This window comes from Bubalus kerabau, chromosome 17, assembly GCF_029407905.1.
Source record: "Bubalus kerabau isolate K-KA32 ecotype Philippines breed swamp buffalo chromosome 17, PCC_UOA_SB_1v2, whole genome shotgun sequence".
In the NCBI taxonomy this organism is placed as follows: domain Eukaryota; kingdom Metazoa; phylum Chordata; class Mammalia; order Artiodactyla; family Bovidae; genus Bubalus; species Bubalus kerabau.
The window spans coordinates 49112765-49133561 of NC_073640.1; the positions used below are offsets into that span (position 1 = coordinate 49112765).

A 20797-nucleotide genomic window follows, 5' to 3' on the forward strand; every position below is an offset into this window, starting at 1 on the left:
AGAAGTTCTGGAAGTTTCAGATCTGCCCTGTTGTTCTTTCACAATGGAATATCAGGGCCATGAATTTTACAAGGCATTAATATGTATTTCTGACTCTTGCACTCTGTTAAATAGTGTATAACCTTTCCGGGAACAGCCAGCCGGGCCTGGTGATTGCCACAGGACAGCGGGGCCAGGCCTAGTGCCTTGTCCCAGCACAGAGGCCTGTCTCTCCTTTCTCAGGGTGTCTGAGGGAGCTCTCGCCATTGCAAGAATCAGGAGGGGGGTGCTCATCTGCTAACTGGGCCACCACTCTGGTGGCCCCTCTAACCTGGGGAGCTATGGTTGAGGCCTGGAGGCCCCAGTGCCACTGAGATGGTGGGGGAGGCGGGGTGCAAGGAACGGGCAAGGAAAGGCAGCAGTCCAGTGAGGATCCGGGGCTTCTGGGGTGACCCACTCCCATCCCCCATCCCTGCCCTCATCCTTGGGAGAGTGTGGTGAGTGAGGTGGCTACAGTTTCCACACCCAGAGACTCACTCCCCACATGGCCTCATTCCAGCCCTTCCTTCCTTCCTCTGAGGAGCACAAGGCTTTAGCCAGGCCACCTGGGTTTGAACTGGTGTCCCCCCACCCCCACCCCACGGTGACCAGAGAGGAAGTCTAGCCTCAGTTTCCTCACCTGTGGCATGGGGATTGTGAATGAGTCGACAGAGCAGGACTTGGACCAGGGAGAGGTCAGTCACCCTTAGCTGCGGCCCCGTGTCTGTTTTGGTCCACACACGTGCAGAGGGAGGTGTGGGTGAGCCCAGAGCAGCAGGACTCATGGGGCAACGAAAGCACAGGAGACCAGGTCTCCTGGACCCAAAGGGCTGACTTTATTTCACCAGAAACATCTTGTTTCTCTTCCGGCTCTGGGAAAAGCAGAATTGTTTGAACAGGCACCCCAGCACAATTAAGACTGTGCCCACAAGCATCATCACCATCAGCCCCTTAAGGACAGAGTTGGCGTTTTCTTTCCGGGTCTTCTCTGCCTCTAGTTGTTGTTTGGACTTTTCTGGGACCAGAAACTTCAGTGGATCCACACTGACCTTGGAGTTGAATTGAGCCATGAGCTCTTGCTGCACGAAGCACCTGTAAATGGCCGACTGGAAGACCTGCAGCCAGCTGCCGCCATTGGAGGAGTCCATGATGGTGCTGATGCTCTTGCCGGAGAGCTGGTCCTTCCATGTTAAGGAGAGGTTGTTGGCTTCCCACAATACAGGCCTGCGAAGGAGGACAAACTCAGTTGCAAAACCCCAGAGAGGGGGAGGGCAGACCCATGTCTGAAAGGAGGTAGAGATGGCAGCACTCTTCTCTTTGGGAACAGCAAACAGAGCATCCCCCTCCAAGGAGAGCTATGCAGCAAAGAACAAAGGGAAGGTGGGGGCAGGATGGCTGGGAGCTCTCAGAGCCCAGCCCCTTACTTCCCCGGGACCACTTAACCAAACGCCTCTGCCTCTGTTTCTTCATCTGAAACCTGAGAGTGTCATGACTGCAGTGACCTCAGAGGGTTATCTGGAAGAATTAGCAAGACACTCCCTAACTGTGTGTGCACCTCTTTACCTGCCTGACCCTATTTCCTCTGCTCTCCCTCACTCACTCTGTCCCAGCCACACCTCCTAGAGGTTTCTCTGACGGCTGGGCACAGTCCTGCCCCGGATCTTTGCACTCAGCTTGGAATGCTCTCCCTCAATACACAGAGCTCTCTCACCTCCTCTCAGCCTTGGCTGAATGGCAGCTTCTCAGGAACGCTTTCTCTGCTCTCCTTATTTAAAACTTTCACCTCCCTTTATCGCCAACTAAAATGCTGGGTTCTCAACATTGTAAAAGCAATTATACTCCAATAAAAAAAAAAAAGAAAGACTGTGTGTTTCATTCATATCATTGGTTTATTGCTGCATGAGAGCAGGTATCTTTTTTGGTTATGTTCTTCATTGCCTCTCTGGTGCCTAGAGTTTAGATGCTTGGTTTATAAATGCTCAGTGAAAAACGTGATCAGTGAACACATAAATCAGGGATATAACACACCCATCATGGCTGGGAAACAAAAGGGGTAAGCAACAGACAATAACAAGGTGAAAGATTATAAAAGCAATAGTCACACCTGTTAGTGTGTGGGACCCTGTCGTAAATGTCTTTACTGGCATTTGCTCCCTTAGGAATCACAATGACCCTGAGGCCAGGTCCCGCAAGACCTCCGTACTTCCCAAATTCATGTCCTAACCGGAAACTGAGAATGTGACCTTGTTTGAAAATAGAGTTGTTGCCATTGTAATTAGTTCAGATGAGGTCAGATGGGAGTTATGAAAGGGAAAGTCGCTCAGTCGTGTCCAACTCTGCCACTCCCTGGATGGTAGCCTGCCAGGCGCCTCTGTCCATGGAATTCTCCAGGCCCCACTGGAGTGGGTTGCCTTTTCCTTCTCCAGGGGATCTTCCCCACCCAGATCTCCTGCATTGCAAGCAGATTCTCTGCCATGTGAGCCACCAGGGTGGGAGTCAGGTGGGCCTTAAATCCACCAATATAACCTGTATCCATGTAAGAAAAGAGAAGAGGCAGAGACACGAGACACAGGGGGAGAACGCCAGGTGATGACAGAGGCAGAGGCTGGAGGGATGCAGTCACAAGTCAAGGCAGGCCAAGAATTGTGGCCACCACCAGAAGCCAGAAAGAGGCGAGGAAGGAGCCTATCCAGCCTCTCAGAGGGTACGTGGCCCTGCTGACACCTTGATCTGTCTGCAGAACTGGAAGAGAATTCCCTGTTGGTTGAAGCCACCTGGTTGGTGGTGTTCTGTTACAGTGGTCGTAGCAAACGAATACAACCCATATTATACAGATGGGGAAACTGAGGACCAGAGAGGCCACAGGCTAAAGTCACACAGCAGGAAAGTGGCAGAGGCCAAGATAGTAACCTCACATGAAATGCCCTTCCCCTCAGCTCCCTGGAGACATAGCAATTCTTGAAGCCTCAGTGACCTCTCTTTTCAAGTTCCCTGTGGTGGGCACTCAGGTGCCCCTTACTTGGCAAATGACATGGAATAGGTGTGTGATTCTAGATGGAAGGAGGAGTCACATGCACATTCACTTTTCTGAATTGTGGGCTTTTTTTTTTTAAGGAAGCAGGTGTTACTTTTATACATCGAGGAGGAGGAAGAAAGGAAAAAGGGAGACAAAAAGATATGAGAGCAAGAAAAAGAGAAAGAAAAAGCTGGCATAAAACTCAGCATTAAAAAAACTAAGATCATGGCATCTGGTCCCATTACTTCATGGCAAATAGAAGGGGAAAAAGTGGAAGCAGTGACAGATTTTATTTTCTTGAGCTCCAAATCACTGACGGTGGTGACTGCAGCCATGAAATTGTAAGACACTTGCTCCTTGGAAGAAAAGCTATGACAAACCTAGACAGAATATTAAAAAGGAGACATGACTTAGCCAACAAAGGTCTGTATAGTCAAAGCTAGGGTTTTTCCAGTAGTCATGCATGGGATGTGAGAGTTGGACCACAAATAAGGCTGCTGCTGCTGCTGTGGCTGCTGAGTCGCTTCAGTCGTGTCTGACTCTCTGAGACCCCATAGAGGGCAGCCCACCAGGTTCCCCCATCCCTGGGATTCTCCAGGCAAGAACACTGGAGTGGGTTGCCATTTCCTTCTCCAATGTATGAAAGTGAAAAGTGAAAGTGAAGTCGCTCAGTTGTGTCTGACTCTTAGCGACCCCATGGACTGAAGCCCACCAGGCTCCTCCATCCATGGGATTTTCCAGGTAACAGTACTGGAGGGGGGTGCCATTGCCTTCTCCGCAAATAAGGCTGAGCACTGAAGAATTGATGCTTTTGAACTGTGGTTCTGGAGAAGACTCTTGAGAGTCCTTTGGACAGCAAGGAGATCAAACCAGTCAACCCTAAAGGAAATCAACTCTGAATAATTCTTCATTGGAAAGACTGATGCTGAAGCTCCGATACTTTGACCACCTGATTCAAAGAGCCAACTCACTGGGAAAGACTCTGATGCTGGGAAAGACTGAAGGCAGGAGGAGAAGGGGATGACAGAGGATGAAGTGGTTGAATGGCACCACCGACTCAATGAACATGAGCTTGAGAAAGACAGATGGTGAAGGACAGGACGCCTGGGGTGCTGCAGTCCATGGGGTCACAAAGAGTGGGACATAACTCAGTGACTGAACAATAACAACAACAGAAGTCACAGCTGGGATGACCAAGGGAAAGAAAACCAGATGGAGGCAATGAAGCCAGATTCCACAGAGCCGGTAGCTGCAGAGCCCTCAAGAGGTTGCTCAGGCTCCCAACTTGCAAGGAAAGGGTTGCCACTGGCCAGTGGGGGAGAAGGGCAAAGGGGGTCCCCATGGCCAAGTATGTGTCATAAGGTCTGTGCTGCCACCTCTCACCGTGGATTCCCCCAGGCATTCCTCTGAGCTGTAGTTTCCTCATCTATGAATGAGCCTTCTTGGAGTTCACAGCTCCTTGGGTGAGGGAAGAAGGATGGCAGAGGATGTGGTTTAAGAAGAGTGTTTGCCTAGGGACCAGCCTAAAGGGTAAGTGCTGCCCTGTGAGTGGTTGCAGCTGTTACTGTTGGGGTAGTGACAGCCATTCCCCTCTCCAAGGTATCTTCCCCACCCAGGGACCAAACCCAGGTCTCCTGCATTGCATGCTGATATTTTACCATCTGAGCCACCAGGGAAGCAGGTGGGCAGGGAAAAACGTGAAGAGGGAAAGATTTCCCAGGGGCTCCAGGCAGGAACCCTTAAGAAGGAATGGCAACCCACTCCAGTATCCTTGCCTGAACAGAGGAGCCTGGTGGGTTACAGTCCATGGAGTTGCAAAGAGTCAAACACAACTTAGTGACTCAACCATTACCACCAGACAGGAAGACAGAACAAGAATGGGAGCTCTCAGGGACACAGGTCATGATAGGCATCCATCCTTTCATCCCAGGCTTGATGATCATTCCACATGAGTTTGAGGACTCAGGAGTCTCACAGCTTCCTGAGCTACCTACCTCACAGTTCCATCACTTGCCTGAGCTTCTCTCATTCCAATCCTGACCACCCTGGTCCATCTCCCCTCCTGGACTAGGAGCTTCCTAAGGACCAGATGTGCAGTTACCTGATGACCACCACGTCCACAGCACCACCCAGTGCAGGGCTGGGCCTAGGGTCAGCCGAGTGCTCCCTGGGTACTAGCTGTCCTTGTTCTATCTGTGTGTGGCTCAGTGGACGCCAAGAGGGATATCCAAAGAAGCCCAAGGAGAGAGACTGTGGCACTGATTAGCAACACAGAATCCCTCCCTCTCTGCACAGGTTAACCACAAAGGCTCCCAGATGGGGAGCGCCTGGCAAGGGGTCAAGGGCAGGGCTGGTACCCGATTCCATCACCTGTAGATAGATCCTAAGGGGCAGGTGAGCCACGCAGATCCCACTTTGTTTCTAAGCTGGAAGTTGTCAAAAATGACATATTTCGAATCTATGAGTGTACACGGGATGTGGCAGGTCTCCACCTGCATCTCAGGCCTCAAGCGGCTGGACCACAGCTTCTCATCTCCCAGATAGAGCCAGCAGGGCATTGGGTTTTCCAGGGACTCTTGGATGTAGCAGTACCCCAGGCGTTTGCGTTCACCTGGCTCCCCGCAGCGGTTACAGTCTTGCCAGGGCTCCCAGTGGGTGAAGACGAACTGCTTGCTACTCAGACTCAGGCTCTCATTCTGCAGGGGCTTTTGGTCCAGATCTTTGTGTGTAATATGTAGGGTGACGACATCTTGGAAGTCAATTTCATACCGCATCACTTTCTTGCCATCCTTGTTGTTGCAGTTATAAATGCCTGTATGGGAGGGTAGTGGATTTTTAATGAGAAGGTTGCCATTGAGCATTGTTATCATGTTGAGATTAGTAGTGGAATTGCTGGCCCAGGTGGTCTTGAGTGGCGTGAAGAATTGCCACTGTGCCCCAGGGGCATTGCAGTGCAGGATGATATCATTGTTTGAGAGCAGGGCCAGTCGACAATGCTTGTGATTAGGACAGCTGATAGAAAAGGGCGACTCCTGAACCGGGAGAGCAAAGCAGAGCAACAGCCACAGGGTGGTCAGCATGGTGGACTGCGACTGTGAAAGTGGGCTGGGCCCCACCCTGGACTTTGTGAGGTCACCCATGAACCTCAGGCCTCAGCCCTGATAGCAGGAAGGACTGTAGTCCACCCCCATGGGATGTGAGGTCACAATTCCCATATCTGTCCTGTGACAAGTTAGCAATCTTATTTCATTTCTCTCCCAAGCCTTCCACTTCTGCTGGGGTAGGACACAACTTGTCTATTCAGGATTTTCTCTATCACCTCCCTATTTTGGTGTTAAAGTGACACATGTGAACGTTCAACACATTTTCTTCTGAACATGTACTTTGTTCGGGGACCTCCCTGGTGGCTCTGGCAGTAAAGAATTCGCCTGTAATGCAAAAGACCTGGGCTCAATCTCTGGGTTGGGAAGATCCCCTGGAGAAGGGAATGGCAACCCACTCCAGTATTCTAGCCTGGAAAATCTCATGGACAGAGGAGCCTGGCAGGCTACAGTCCATGGGGTTGCAAAGAGTCGGACATGACTGAGCAACGAAGCACACAGGCATGCTACCATGTTCTGGGCACACTTGCAAGTGCTGAGAACGGAGAGGTGACTAAATCCTCTCTGGTTCCCTTCTGACCTCCTACCCTTCCCCACCCAACTGCTCCAGCCATGCTGGCCTCCTGACTGCACCCTGAATATATCAGGCAAGCAAAGAGCTCATGCCTTAGGATCTTTGCATATGCTGGTCCTCCCAACAGAGGACCTGTGGGAGGTCTGCGAGACTCAACTCATTTTAAACAAATATATTTTTTTCTTGGTAGCCCCTTTCCCAGATTCTTTCCTAAACTCCTCAGCCAAAAATAAATAAATATTGAAAATCAAAATCACCAATAGAAACACAAAAATGCCAAAAACATGGCACTAAATAGACCATGAAGAGGACCATACTTGCTAACACAGTATGGGAGCTGAAACCAGAAGGCAGAGGGTCACCTTGTGTGGCCTTGGCTGGGAATGTGCATTGTTGGGTGACTCAATTTTCTTGCCACTCTGTGCATGTCTGCAAATGAATATGACTGTGGGTACCAACTTGGGGGTTACAAATAAATTCTAGTGAGTCAGTGAATTCACCAGTGTAGAACCCTTGAATGATGATGATCAGTCCAGTTCAGTTGGTCAGTCATGTCCGACTCTGTGCAACCCCATGGACAACAGCACGCCAGGCTTACCTGTCCATCACCAACTCCTGGAGCTTGCTCAAACTCATGTCCATCGAGTCAGTGATACCTGTCAAATATCTTGTCCTCTGGTTGTCCCCTTCTCCTGACTTCAATCTTTTCCAGCATCAGGGTCTTTTCTAATGAGTCAGCTCTTCGCATCAGGTGGCTGAAGTATTGGAGCTTCAGCGTCAGCATCAGTCCTTCCAATGAATATTCAGGATTGATTTCCTTGCAGTCCAAGGGATTCTTGAGAGTATTCTCCAACACCACAGCTCAAAAGCATCAATTCTTTGGCGCTCAGCCTTCCTTATGGTCCAACTGTCACATCCATACCTGACTACTGGAAAAACCGTATCTTTGACTAGAAGAATCTTTGTTGGCAAAGTAATGTCTCTGCTTTTTAATATGCTGTCTAGGTTGGTCATAGCTTTTCTTTCAAGGAGCAAGCATCTTTTAATTTCATGGCTGCAGTCACCATCAATAGTGAGTTTGGAGCCCATGAAAATAAAGCCTTTCACTGTTTCCATTGTTTCCCCATCTATTTGCCATGAAATGATTGAACTGGATGCCATGATCTTAGTTTTTTGAATGTTGAGTTTTAAGCCAGCTTTTTCACTCTCCTTTTTCACTTTCATCAAGAGGATTTTTAGTTCCTCTTTGCTTTCTGCCATAAGGGTGGTGTCATCTGCACATCTGAGGTTATTGATATTTCTCCTGGCAATCTTGATTCCAGCTTGTGCTTTATCCAGCCTAGCATTTCGCATGATGCACTCTGCATGTAAGTTAAATAAACAGGGTGACAATATACAGCCTTGATGTACTTCTTTCCCAGTTTGGAACCAGTCCATTGTTCCATGTCTGGTTCTATCTGTTGCTTCTTGATCTGCATATAGGTTTCTCAGGAGGCAGGTAAAGTGGTCTGGTATCTCATTTCTTTAAGAATTTTCCACAGTTTGTTGTGGTCCACACAGCAAAGGCTTTAGTGTAGTCAATGAAGCAGAAGTAGATGTTTTGCTGGAATTCTCTTGCTTTTTATTTGAGCCAATGGATTTTGGCAATTTGATCTCTGGTTCCTCTGCCTTTTCTAAATCCAGCTTGTACATCTGGCAGTTCTCAGTTCACATACTGTTGAAACCTGGTTTGGAGAATTTTGAGCATTAATTTGCTAGCATGTGAGATGAATTCAATTGTGTGGTAGTTTGAACATTCTTTGGCATTGCCCTTCTTTGGGATTGGAATGAAAACTGGCCTTTTCCAGTCCTGTGACCACTGCCAAGTTTTCCATATTTGCTGGCATATTGAGTGCAGCACTTTCACAGCATCATCTTTCAGGATTTGAAATAGCTCAACTAGAATTCCATCACCTCCACTAGTTTTGTTCATAATGATACTTCCTAAGGCCCACTTGACTTTGCATTCCAGGATGTCTGGCTCTAGGTGAGTGATCACACCATCATGGTTATCTGGGCCATTAAGTTCTCTTTAGTATAATTCTGTGTATTCTTGCCACCTCTTCTTAATATCTTCTGCTTCTGTTAGGTCCATACCATTTCTGTCCTTTATTGGACCCATCTTTGCATGAAATGTTCCCTTGGTGTCTCTAATTTTCTTGAAGAGATCTCTAGTCTTTCCCATCCTACTGTTTTCCTCTATTTCTTTGCATTGTTCCCTTAGGAAGCCTTTCTTATCTCTCCTTGCTGTTCTTTGGAAGTCTGCATCCAGATGGATATGTCTTTCCTTTTCTCCTTTGTCTTTTGCTTCTTTTCTTTTCTCATCTATTTGTAAGGCCTCCTCAGACAACCATTTTGCCTTTTTAAGTTTCTTTTTCTTGGGGATGGTTTGGATCACAATGTGACAAACTTCCGTCCATAGTTCTTTAGGCACTCTATCAGATCTAATCCCTTGAATCTATTTGTTACTTCCATGTATAATCATAAGGGACTTGATTTAGGTCATATCTTAATGGCCTAGTGGTTTTCCCTACTTTCTTCAATTTAAGTCTGAATTTTGCAATAAGGAGTTCATGATCTGAGCCACAGTCAGCTCCCAGTCTTGGTTTTTCTGACTGTATACAGGTTCTCTATCTTTGATTGAAAAGAATATAATCAATCTGATTTCAGTATTGACCATCTGGTGATGTCCATGTGTAGAGCTGTCTCTTGTGTTGTTGGAAGAGGGTGCTTGCTATGACCAAAGCGTTCTCTTGGCAAAACTCTGTTAGTCTTTGCCCTGCTTCATTTTGTACTCCAAGGCCAAACTTGCCTGTCACTCCAGGTATCTCTTGACTTCCTACTTTTGCATTCCAGTCCTTATGATGAAAAGGACATCTTTCTTGGGTATTAGTTCTAGGAGGTCTTGTAGGTCTTTACAGAACCATTCACCTTCAGCTTCTTTGGCATTAGTGGTTGGGGCATAGACTTGGATTACTGTAATATTGAATGGTTTTCCTTGGAAACAGAGATAATTGTCATTTTTGAGATTGCATCCAAGTACTGCATTTTGGACTCTTTTGTTGGCTATGAGTGTTACTCCATTTCTTCTAAGGAATTCTTGCTCACAGTAGTAGATATAATGGTCATCTGAATTAAATTCACCCTTTCCAGTCCATTTTAGTTCACTGATTTCTAAAATATCAGTGTTCACTCTTGCCATCTCCTGTTTGACCACTTCTAATTTACCTTGGTTCATGGACTTAACATTCCAGGTTCCTATGCAATATTGTATTTACAGCATCAGATTTTACTTTTCACCACTAGACACATCCACAACTAGGCATTGTTCCTGCTTTGGCTCAGCCCCTTCATTCCTTGTGGAGCTATTTCTCCACTCTTTTCCAGTAGTATATTGGGCACCTACTGACCTGGAGGGTTCATCTTTTAGTGTCATATCTTTTTGCCTTTTCATAGTGTTCATGGGGTTCTCAAGGCAAGAATACTGAAGTGGTTTGCCATTCCCTTCTCCAATGGACCACATTTTGTCAGAACTCTCCACCATGACCTGTCCATCTTGGGTGGCCCTTTTAGCATGGCTCATAGTTTCATTGAGTTAGACAAACAAAACCTCATGCATAGCAGGACCCAGGGAAAGGAGCAGTGACCCCCACGAGAGACTGAGCCAAACCTGCCATTGAGTGAGTGTTTCTTGCTGAGGCACGGGTCAGCAGTGACCTGCTGCGGGGACAGGGGCTCTGGCTGCAGCAGACGTGGGAGCTGCGGCATGCAGGCATAAATCCTTTTGAAGAAGGTAGCTATTACTGCCATCACCCCTACCATAGTTTGGCCAGAGAAGGGAACACAGTCCCACCCATCAGCAGAAAATTGGATTAAAGATTTACTGAGCATGGCCCTGCCCACCAGAGCAACACCCAGTTTTACCTACAGCCAGTCCCTCCCATCCCATGGGGTCGAAAAGAGTCAGACAGGACTGAGCGACTTTCACTCAAGAAGCTTTCACAAGCCTCTTATCCTCATCCATCAGAGGGCAGACAGAATGAAAACCACAATCACAGAAAACTAACTGAACAATGCTGTATATAAATACCAAATATATTTTTATATACAACAAGCAATTAGAAAATGAAATTTAAAAGATGCAACTTGCATGAACAAATCAAATACAAGGAACAGATATAATAAAATATATGTAAAACCTCTACATTAATAACTACTCATTACTGGGAGAAATAAAAGAAAGCCTAAATAATGGAAGTGTTTACAATGTTCATAGATTGGCAGACTAAATATTGTAATATATTGATTCTATCTTTAGATTCAATGATGTGCCAATTAAAAAAAAAACAAGACTTCTTTCGGATGGAAACTACAAGCTGATTTCAATTTTTTTTAATAAAAAGTAAAGAATAACCAAGACAATCTTGAAGAACAAAGCTGAAAAATCTATACTATCAATATCATGGCTTATTATAAAGGTATAATAATTAAGTTACTGTAGCATTGGTGTGAGGATGGATAGATGAATTGTATCAGTCAGAGTCTAGTGAGGAGATAGAAATCACAGTAAAGTCTATGTTGGCATGAGCATGGGCCAGAATGTCTTGGTTTCTAGGTTTTGTATTTGGTCTACCTATGAATAACAGTGCCTACGAGGGCAGGGATTAGGTCTTTTTTGGCCACCACTGTGTCCCCAACATCACCTGCCTAGGATGTGGCTCAGAAGCCGCAGTTGGGGATTCTTGCTGAATGAACATCTGAACAAGCCAGTGAAGAGATTCCTTCCTGCACAGATTGACCTTGAAGGCTTATGGGCTGAAAGACAGACCCTGCTTTTCTATTGGAATGTAACCCCTGGCCCAGGTGAACACAGGAAACAAAGCCTGGGTGAGGCTCAAAGGCAGGGTTAATGCCCTGGTCCAGTCACCTGTAGATGGAGGCCAAGGGGCAGGTGAGCTGCATGTTGTTGGTTGACTGGCCCAGCTTGGAAATATCAAAGGTGAAGAATGGCTGGATGATCTCCTTGCTATGGTTGCAAGGTACAAGGCAGGCTTCCACCTGCATCTCAGGCTGCAAGCGGCTGGACCACAGCTTCTCATCTCCCAGATAGAGCCAGCAGGGCACTGGGTTTTCCAGGGACTCTTGGATGTAGCAATACCCCAGGCGTTTGCGTTCACCTGGCACCCCACAGCGGTTACAGTCCTGCCAGGGCTCCCAGTGGGTGAAGATGATCTCCTCTCTACCCAGACTCAGGCTCTGATTCTGCAGAGGGTTTTGGCCTAGTCCTTTGTGGGTAATATGTAGCATGGTGACATCCTGGAAGTCTATCTCATATTCTACCACAAGGGCTGTGTTGTTGTCCTCACAGCGATAGAGGCCTGTCTGGGAGGGCTGAGGTTTGTTCAGTTGGAGGCTGCCCCCAGGCAGTTTCTTTATGTTGGGCAGTGAGGAAACCAAAAAGGGAGCTTCCCCCTGAAAGGAAGAAAAGTACCAGTACGCCTGGAGATGGTCACACCGCAGGACAACATCATTGCCCGAGAGCAGGGCCTGCTGGCAGAGACTCTTATAGGCACAGGTGACTAATATCTGGGCACACGAAGCAGGGAGGAAAAGGCTAAGCATCCACAAGATAGTCAGCATGGCTACCTACATACAGACTACAGAAGGAAGCTGGGAACCACGGGGGCATTGTGAAGTCACCCACAGAACACAGGCATCATCCCTGGGTAGTGGAATGGACCCTGAGCCACTGCACTTCCAGGACTCCAATTCAGTTCACGTCATCAAATAATACCTTAGAGTCAAAAACTCAAATGGCCACAAGAGCTGGGCAGGGAACATGAGTGAACCTATATCAGAACAAGTGAACTAAAAAGTCAAATTATTTATCCTTCACCTACTCACTCAATATACAATGATGGAATGGGTCAAAATGCATAATTGAGAAGTCACTGGTTTCCTATTTTTTAAATTGGGATGGTTCCTTAATCAGCACCAAATCAGTTCCTTGAGGGGCTTCCCTGATGTTTCAGCAGTAAAGAATCTGCCTGAGATGCAGGAGACGTGGGTTTGATCCCTGGGTGGGGAAGATCCCCTGAAGGAGGACATGGCAACCCACTCCAGTATTGTTGCCTAAAGAATCCCGTGGACCGAGGAGCCTGGTGGGCTACAGTTCAAGGGGTTGCAAAGAGCTGGACATGACTGAAGTGACTGAGCATGCACCCACAGCTCCTTGAGGGTGGGGAACTTCCCAAATCTTTGTTCACTGTGACTTATGTCTTCACTGTCCAGGAGTCATCCCCTTTTCCATTATCCTCCTCAGGTACATCTCAAGTGGCACTGGGAGACTTGCCCTCCTTGGCACATGAGTTTCTCAGCCTATTTCTTGTGTCCCAAAGTGTGGGACCTAAGAATTCTTATAAGCCTCCAGTCAACTCCATGTGTTCTGTTCAAGATGTTCCTCATCTCTCTCTCACTGCATGTACCTTAGACTCTATCAGGCATCCAGCAGAAGCCAGATTCTAACCCATTTTGCCTATCTCAGACTATCCTACATGTTTCCTGGGAGTACCTTAATTTATTTACAGATATTAACAATGGTTGAAAGTGAAAAGTGAAAGTGAAAATTACTCAGTTGTGTCCGACTCTTTGCGACCCCATGGACTATACAGTCCATGGAATTCTCCAGGCCAGAATACTGGAATGGGTAGCCTTTCCCTTCTCCAGGGGATCTTCCTGACCCAGGAATTGAACCAGAGTCTCCTGCATTGCAGGCAGATTCTTTACCAACTGAGCTATGAGGGAAGCCCAACACAACAATGGTTAATAATGATTTAATTGGTACTAATCCTTGATCTTATCTTTGACAGAAGCCAGGTTCTAATTGGACTTTGCCTCTCAAAGGTCTTCCCAATATGGGGCAAACTTTGGTCAACATTCACTCCTAGTGTCCTGCATTTCAACTGCTTCCTCTAAAGCTGCATGTATCAATAAGTATGTTATCTGCTTCCCAAAGTATCTCTCCATCCTTCTGGTTTCAAATAAGCTTTCTTGTTCCCTTTGCTTAGTATCTAAGCCAATGACACGTGTTTTTATTTTTTATTACATCAGCACCCCACTCTTGATTCTAATTTCTGTTATCACGCCAAATAGGCTATTTGCTATTATAATAAACTTCACCAAAATCTCAATGACTTACAATCACACAAGTTTACTTCTCATTCGTGCTCTATGTCCCTTGTGAGTTGACATTATAATCACTCAGGCACACAAGATTATTGAGCAACAGCCATCGCAAACATTTCTAGTTTTATGCCAGAGGAGGAAGAAAGATAGCTCTGTACTATTTCATATTCATAATTAAATGCTCTAGCCTTCAGTGACACATGCCATTCGCTCACAGACCATTGACCAGAAATGATTACATGGCACCAGCATTTCCCAACACAGGAAACGAAATTCTGCTATGTCCAGGAAACATTTAGTAAATGGCCATCAGCAATATCTTCTACAAGGAGTGTACTTTTATGTGCTATGCTGTGCTAAGCTGCTTCAGTCGTGTCTGACTCTTTGTGACCCTAGGGACTGTAGCCTGCCAGGCTCTTCTGTCCATGGGATTCTCCAGGCAAGAATACTGGAGTGGATTGCCAATCATAAAGTTAATGCTGTTGTTGTTGTTCAGTCATGAAGTTGTGTCCAGCTCTTTGTGACCCCATAAATTGCAGCATACCAGGCATCCCTGTTCTTCACTACTCCTGGAGTTTGTTCAAACTCATGTCCATTGAGTTGGTGATGCTATCCAACCATCACATCCTCTGTCATCCCCATCTCCTCCTGCCCTCAATCTTTCCCAGCATCAAGGTCTTTTCCAATGAGTCGGCTCTTTGCATCAGGTGACCAAACTATTGGAGCTTCAGCATCAGTCCTTCCAATGAATATTCAGGACTGATTTCCTTTAGGGTTGACTGTTTTGATCTCCTTGCAGTCCAAGGGACTCTCAAGAGTCTTCTCCAACACCACAGTTCAACAGCGTCAATTCTTTGACACTCAGCTTTCTTTATACTCCAACTCTCACATCCATACATGACTACTGGAAAAACCCTAGCTTTGACTAGATGGACCTTTGTTGGCAAAGTGATGTATCCACTTTCTAATATGCTATCTAGGTTTGTCATAGATTTCCTTCCAAGGAGCAAGAGTCTTTTCATTTCATAAAGTTAATGCCATTCCCCAAATCCTCCCATCAGATCTCTCCTCAAGTTCTGATGGCTAGAATCAGGTCCCATGTGCAGATCCAAATCTGTCTCTGAAAGGAAAGAAAATTTCTATGATCGGCTTAAGACTATGAGAATTTGATCTCCAGGACTGGCAAAGTATAATCTTTAGAATTTTCCATCACAAATTGTGCTTGTTATAAAGCTTTCAAGAGATTATTGATGTCAAATTCTTGGAACAGCTGGGTTTGGATTACTTAGATGGTGGTTAATTAGTGGGAGTGTGGCCAAGTGGTTTCAGTCCCAGGCTCTGGGATCAGCTTTTCATTTCTTGATTCATCTTTCATTAGAACAATCCATGCTCAGCAACTTCACTTTCTTGTGCCTGGCATATCCATTTATTCCATAAATAAGTATTACTTACTCATCTTGCACCAGGCACTAAGGATTCAGGCTAAGTCCTTGGCCTCTTGGAGCTTACATTCTAGTGAAGAAGGTATTAACTGGGATAAGTTCAGATATGCTGTGTAACAGAAGAATTCTGGAATCTCAGTAGCTTAACACATTTTTTTTTTTTTTTTTTTTTTTTTGCTCATCCTATATGTCTAGTGTGGGTTGGTGGAGAATTCTACTCCACACAGTTGTTTCAAATACCATGGCCAATGGAGGCTGCACCATCTGCAGCATCATTAGCTGCTATGGAATGAGAAGTGAGGAAAGTGAGTTACACACTGGCACTTAAACACTGATCTAGGAGGGATCTGGAGAAGGCAATGGCACCCCACTCCAGTACTCTTGCCTGGAAAATCCCATGGGTGGAGGAGCCTGGTAGGCTGCAGTCCATGGGGTCGCGAAGAGTTGGACACGGCTGAGCGACTTCACTTTCACTTTTCACGTTCATGCATTGGAGAAGGAAATGGCACTCCAGTGTTCTTGCCTGGAGAATCCCAGGGACAGGGGAGCCTGTTGGGCTGCCGTCTATGGGGTCGCACAGAGTCGGACACGACTGAAGTGACTTAGCAGCAGCAGGAGGGATCTACATTACTTCTGTCTGCAGGCCATTAAGAATGAATCATAGAGCTCCACCTAACTGTAGAGGGGCTGAGAAATGTAGGGGACCATGTGGAATATTTCTGAGCTGTATTATCTTTACCTTGGGGAAAAATAGATGGTAACAAGTAAATAACTAATACAACATCAGGTCATGGTAAGTGCTTTGAAGAAAAACAAAGTAGGGAGAAGGACAGAGAGAGAATTTCATGAGTGGAATCGTGTTCTCCCCAATTCATATTTGGAATCCCTAACCCCAATACCTTAGAATGTGTCTTATTTGGAGATAGAACCTTTAAAGAGGTAACTAGGTTTATTTATTTAGCAACAATTTATTTATTGATTGGCTGTGCTGGGTCTTGGCTGCTGCACACGGGCTTTCTCTAGTTGCGGTAAGTGGGTTCTCCTCTCCAGTTGCGGTGTGTGGGCTTCCCATTATGGTGGCTTCTCTTGTTCAGAGCACAGACACTAGGGTGCCCTGGTTTCAGTAGCTGCAGAGCATGGGCTTAGTAGCTGTGGTTCAAGGGCTCCAGAGTACAGCCTCAGTAGTGGTGGTACACAGGCTGGCTTAGTTGTCCTGGGGCATGTGGAAGGAATCTTCCCGGACCAGAAATTAAACCCGTGTTCCCTGCACCGGCAGGTGGATTCTTAACCACTGGACCACCAGGGAAGTCCCCAGGGATCTGATTTCACCAGGGAAGTCCAAGGTAATTAGGTTTAAATGCAGTTGTTAGGGTGGGCCTTAATCCAATATGAGTGGTGTTATTTTAAGAAGGTGGCTTCCCTGGTGGCGCTAGTGGGAAAGAACTTTCCTGCCAAGGCAGGAGAGGAAAGAGATGCAGGTTCAGTCCCTGGGTCTGGAAGATCCCCTGGAGGAGGGCATGGCAATCCACTCCAGTATTCTTGCCTGGAGAATCCCAAAGACAGAGGAGCCTAGCAGGCAACAGTCCACACAGTCGCAAAGAGTTGGACAGGACTGAAGCAGCTTAGTATGCATGCACACATGCACATCTTATAAGAAGAGAAGATTAAGACACAAACAACACAGACGGAAGGAGGACCATGTGAGGACAGAGTAAGAAACAGGGCGCTGGAGCAGCGAGTGGTGGCTGTGCGGCACTGGAGCAGCACGTCCAAGATCAGAGAAACCCTAGTAAGACAGTTGGTGCTGAGTAAGGGCATCAGAGGGCGGGCAGACAGAAACCACAATCCCAGAAGACTAACCAATCTAAGCACATGGACCACAGCCTTGTCTAACTCAATGAAACTATGAGCCATGCATGTAGGGCCACCCAAGACGGACGGGTCATGGTGGAGAGTTCTGAAAAAATGTGGTCCACTGGAGAAGGGAATGGTAAACCACTTCAGTATTCTTGCCTTGAGAACCCCATGAACAGTATGAAAAAGGAAAAAGATATGACACTGAAAGATAAACTCCCCAGGTTGGTAGGTGCCCAACATGCTACTGGATGGAGATCAGTGGAGAAATAACTCCAGAAAGAATGAGCCAAAGCAAAAATAACACCCAGTTGTGGATGTGACTGGTGATGGAAGCAAGGTCTGATGCTATAAAGAGCAATATTGCATAGGAACCTGGAATGTTACGTCCATGAATCAAGGCAAACTGAAAGTGATCAAACAGGAGATGGCAAGAGTGAACTTTGACATTTAAGGAACCAGCGAACTAAACTGGACTGGAATGGTTGAATTTAACTCAGATGACCATCATATCTACTAATGTGGGCTAGAGTCCCTTAGAAGAAATGGAGTAGCCATCATAGTCAACAAGAGTCCGAAATGCAGTACTTGGGTGCAATCTCAAAAATGACAGAATGATCTCTGTTCATTTCCAAGGCAAACCATTCAATATCATGGTAATCCAAGTCTATGACTTAACCAGTAATGCTGAAGAAGCTGAAGTTGAATGATTCTATGAAGACCTACAAGACCTTTTAGAACTAACACACAAAAAAGATATCCTTTTCATTATAGGGGACTGGAATGCAAAAGTAGGAAGTCAAGAAACACCTGGAGTAACAGGCAAATTTGGCCTTGGAGTACAGCAAGGCAAAGGCTCATAGAATTTTGCCAAGAGAATGCACTAATCATAGCAAACACCCTCGTTCAACAACACAAGAGAAAACTCCACACGTGGACATCACCAGATGGTCAATGCCAAAATCAGATTGATCATATTCTTTGCAGTCAAAGATGGAGAAGCTCTATACAGTCAGCAAAACCAAGACCGGGAGCTGACTATGGCTCAGATCAGTTCAGTTCACTGGCTCAGTCGTGTCCGACTCCTTGTGATGCCATGAACCACAGCACACCAGGACTCCCTGTCCATCACCAATTCCCACAGTCTACCCAAACTCATGTCCATTGAGTCGGTGATGCCATCCAACCATCTCATCCTCTGTTGTCCCCTTCTCCTCCCGCCTTCAATCTTTCCCAACATCAGGGTCTTTTCAAATGAGTCAGCTCTTCACATCAGGTGGCCAAAATATTGGAGTATCAGCTTCAGCATCAGTCTTTCCATGAATACCCAGGACTGATTTCCCTTAGGTTGGACTGGTTGGATCTCCTTGCAGTTCAACGGACTCTCAAGAGTCTTCTCCAACACCACAGTTCAAAAGCATTAGTTCTTCAGCACTCAGCTTTCTTTATAGTCCAACTCTCACATCCATACATGACTACTGGATAAACCATAGCCTTGACTAGACGGACTTTTATTGACAAAGTAATGTCTCTGCTTTTTAATATGCTGTCTAGGTTGGTCATAACTTTCCTTCCATATAGTAAGCATCTTTTAATTTCATGGCTGTAATCACCATCTGGAATGATTTTGGAGCCCCCAAAAATAAAGTCAGCCACTGATTCCACTGTTTCCCCATCTATTTGCCATGAAGTGATGGGACTAGATGCCATGATCTTCGTTTTCTGAATGTTGAGCTTTAAGCCAACTTTTTCACTCTCCTCTTTCACTTTCATCAAGAGGCTCTTTAGTTCTTCTTCACTTTTTGCCATAAGGGTGGTGTCATCTGCATATCTGAGGTTATTGATATTTCTCCTGGAAATCTTGATTCCAGCTTGTGCTTCTTTCAGCCCAGAGTTTCTCATGATGTACTCTGCATACAAGTTAAATAAGCAGGGTGACAATATACAACCTTGACGTACTCCTTTCCCTATTTGGAACCAGTCTGTTGTTCCATGTCCAGTTCTAACTGTTGCTCCCTGACCTGCATACAGGTTTCTCAAGAGGCAGGTCAGGTGGTCTGGTGATTTTCCACAGTTTATTGTGATCCACACAGTCAAAGGCTTTGGCATAGTCAATAAAGCAGAAATAGATTTTTTTCTGGAACTCTCTTGCTTTTTCCATGATCCAGCAGATGCTGGATCATCTTTTTTGTAGATCTTTTGTGAAGATCTTTTTTGTATAGTTCTTCTGTGTATCTTGCTCAGATCATGAACTCCTTATTGCCAAATTCAGACTTAAACTGAAGAAAGTAGGGAAAACCACTAGACCATTCAGGTATGACCTAAATCAAATCCCTTACAATTATACAGTGGAAGTGGGAAATAGATTTAAGGGACTAGATCTGATAGACAGAGTGCCTGATGAATTATTGATGGAGGTTCATGACAGTGTACAGGAGACAGGGATCAAGACCATCCCCAAGAAAAAGAAATGCAAAAAAGCATAATGGCTCTCTGAGGAGGCCTTACAAATAGTGAAAAGAAGAAAAGTGAAAAACAAAGGAGAAAAGGAAAGATATACCCATTTGAAAGCAGAATTCCAAAGAATAGCAAGGAGAGATAAGAAAGCCTTCCTCAGTAATCAGTGCAAAGAAATAGAGGAAAATAGTGCAAAGAAATAGACTGGAAAGACTAGAGATCTCTTCAAGAAAATTGGAGATACAAAGGTAACATTTCATGCAAAGATGGGCTCAATAAAGGACAGAAATGGTATGGACCTAACAGAAGCAGAAGATATTAAGAAGAGGTGGCAAGAATACACAGAGAACTGTACCAAAAAAAATCTTCATGACCCAGATGATCACGACGGTGTGATCCCTCACCTAGAGCCAGACATCCTGGAATGTGAAGTCAAGTGGGCCTTAGAAAGCATCCCTATGAACAAAGCTAGTGGAGGTGATGGAATTCCAGTTGAGCTATTTCAAATCCTGAAAGATGATGCTGTGAAAGTGCTGCACTCAATATGCCAGCAAATTTGGAAAACTCAGCAGTGGCCACAGGACTGGAAAAGGTCAGTTTTCATTCCAATCCCAAAGAAAGGCAATGCCAAAGAACGTTCAAACTATTGCACAATTGCACTCATCTCACACGCTAGCAAAGTAATGCTCAAAATTCTCCAAGCCAGGCTTCAGCAATACATGAACCATGAACTTCAGATGTTCAAGGTACATTTAGAAAAGGCAGAGGAACGAGAGATCAAATTGCCAACATCCACTGGATCATGGAAAAAGCAAGAGAGTTCCAGAAAAAAATCTATTTCTGCTTTATTGACTATGCCAAAGCCTTTGACTGTGTGGATCACAACAAACTGTGGAAAATTCTGAAAGAGATGAGAATAGAAGACCACCTGACCTGCCTCTTGAGAAACCTGTATGCAGGTCTGGAAGCAACAGTTAGAATTGGACATGGAATAATAGACTGGTTCCAAATAGGAAAAGGAGTAAGTCAAGGCTATATATTGTCACCCTGCTTATTTAACTTGTATGCAGAGTACATCATGAGAAACTCTGGGCTGAAAGAAGCACAAGCT

At 45.7% G+C, this 20797-nt stretch overlaps 2 protein-coding genes across 2 annotated transcripts; both read right to left on the bottom strand.

Annotated features, from left to right (window-relative positions):
* Positions 1 to 854: 854 nt before the first annotated feature.
* On the bottom strand, positions 855 to 6114 carry FAM187B (family with sequence similarity 187 member B). Its single transcript, XM_055551138.1, has 2 exons — positions 5405 to 6114; positions 855 to 1242 (listed from the first exon to the last, which is right to left on the bottom strand). The coding sequence occupies exons 1-2, from the start codon at positions 6112 to 6114 to the stop codon at positions 855 to 857; spliced, it is 1098 nt and encodes a 365-aa protein (XP_055407113.1).
* A 5557-nt stretch (positions 6115 to 11671) lies between these two features.
* LOC129630631 (protein FAM187B-like) lies at positions 11672 to 12388 on the bottom strand. The gene has a single exon (XM_055551139.1). It carries the CDS (start codon positions 12386 to 12388, stop codon positions 11672 to 11674), a length of 717 nt encoding a protein of 238 aa, XP_055407114.1.
* Between the last annotated feature and the right edge of the window lie 8409 nt (positions 12389 to 20797).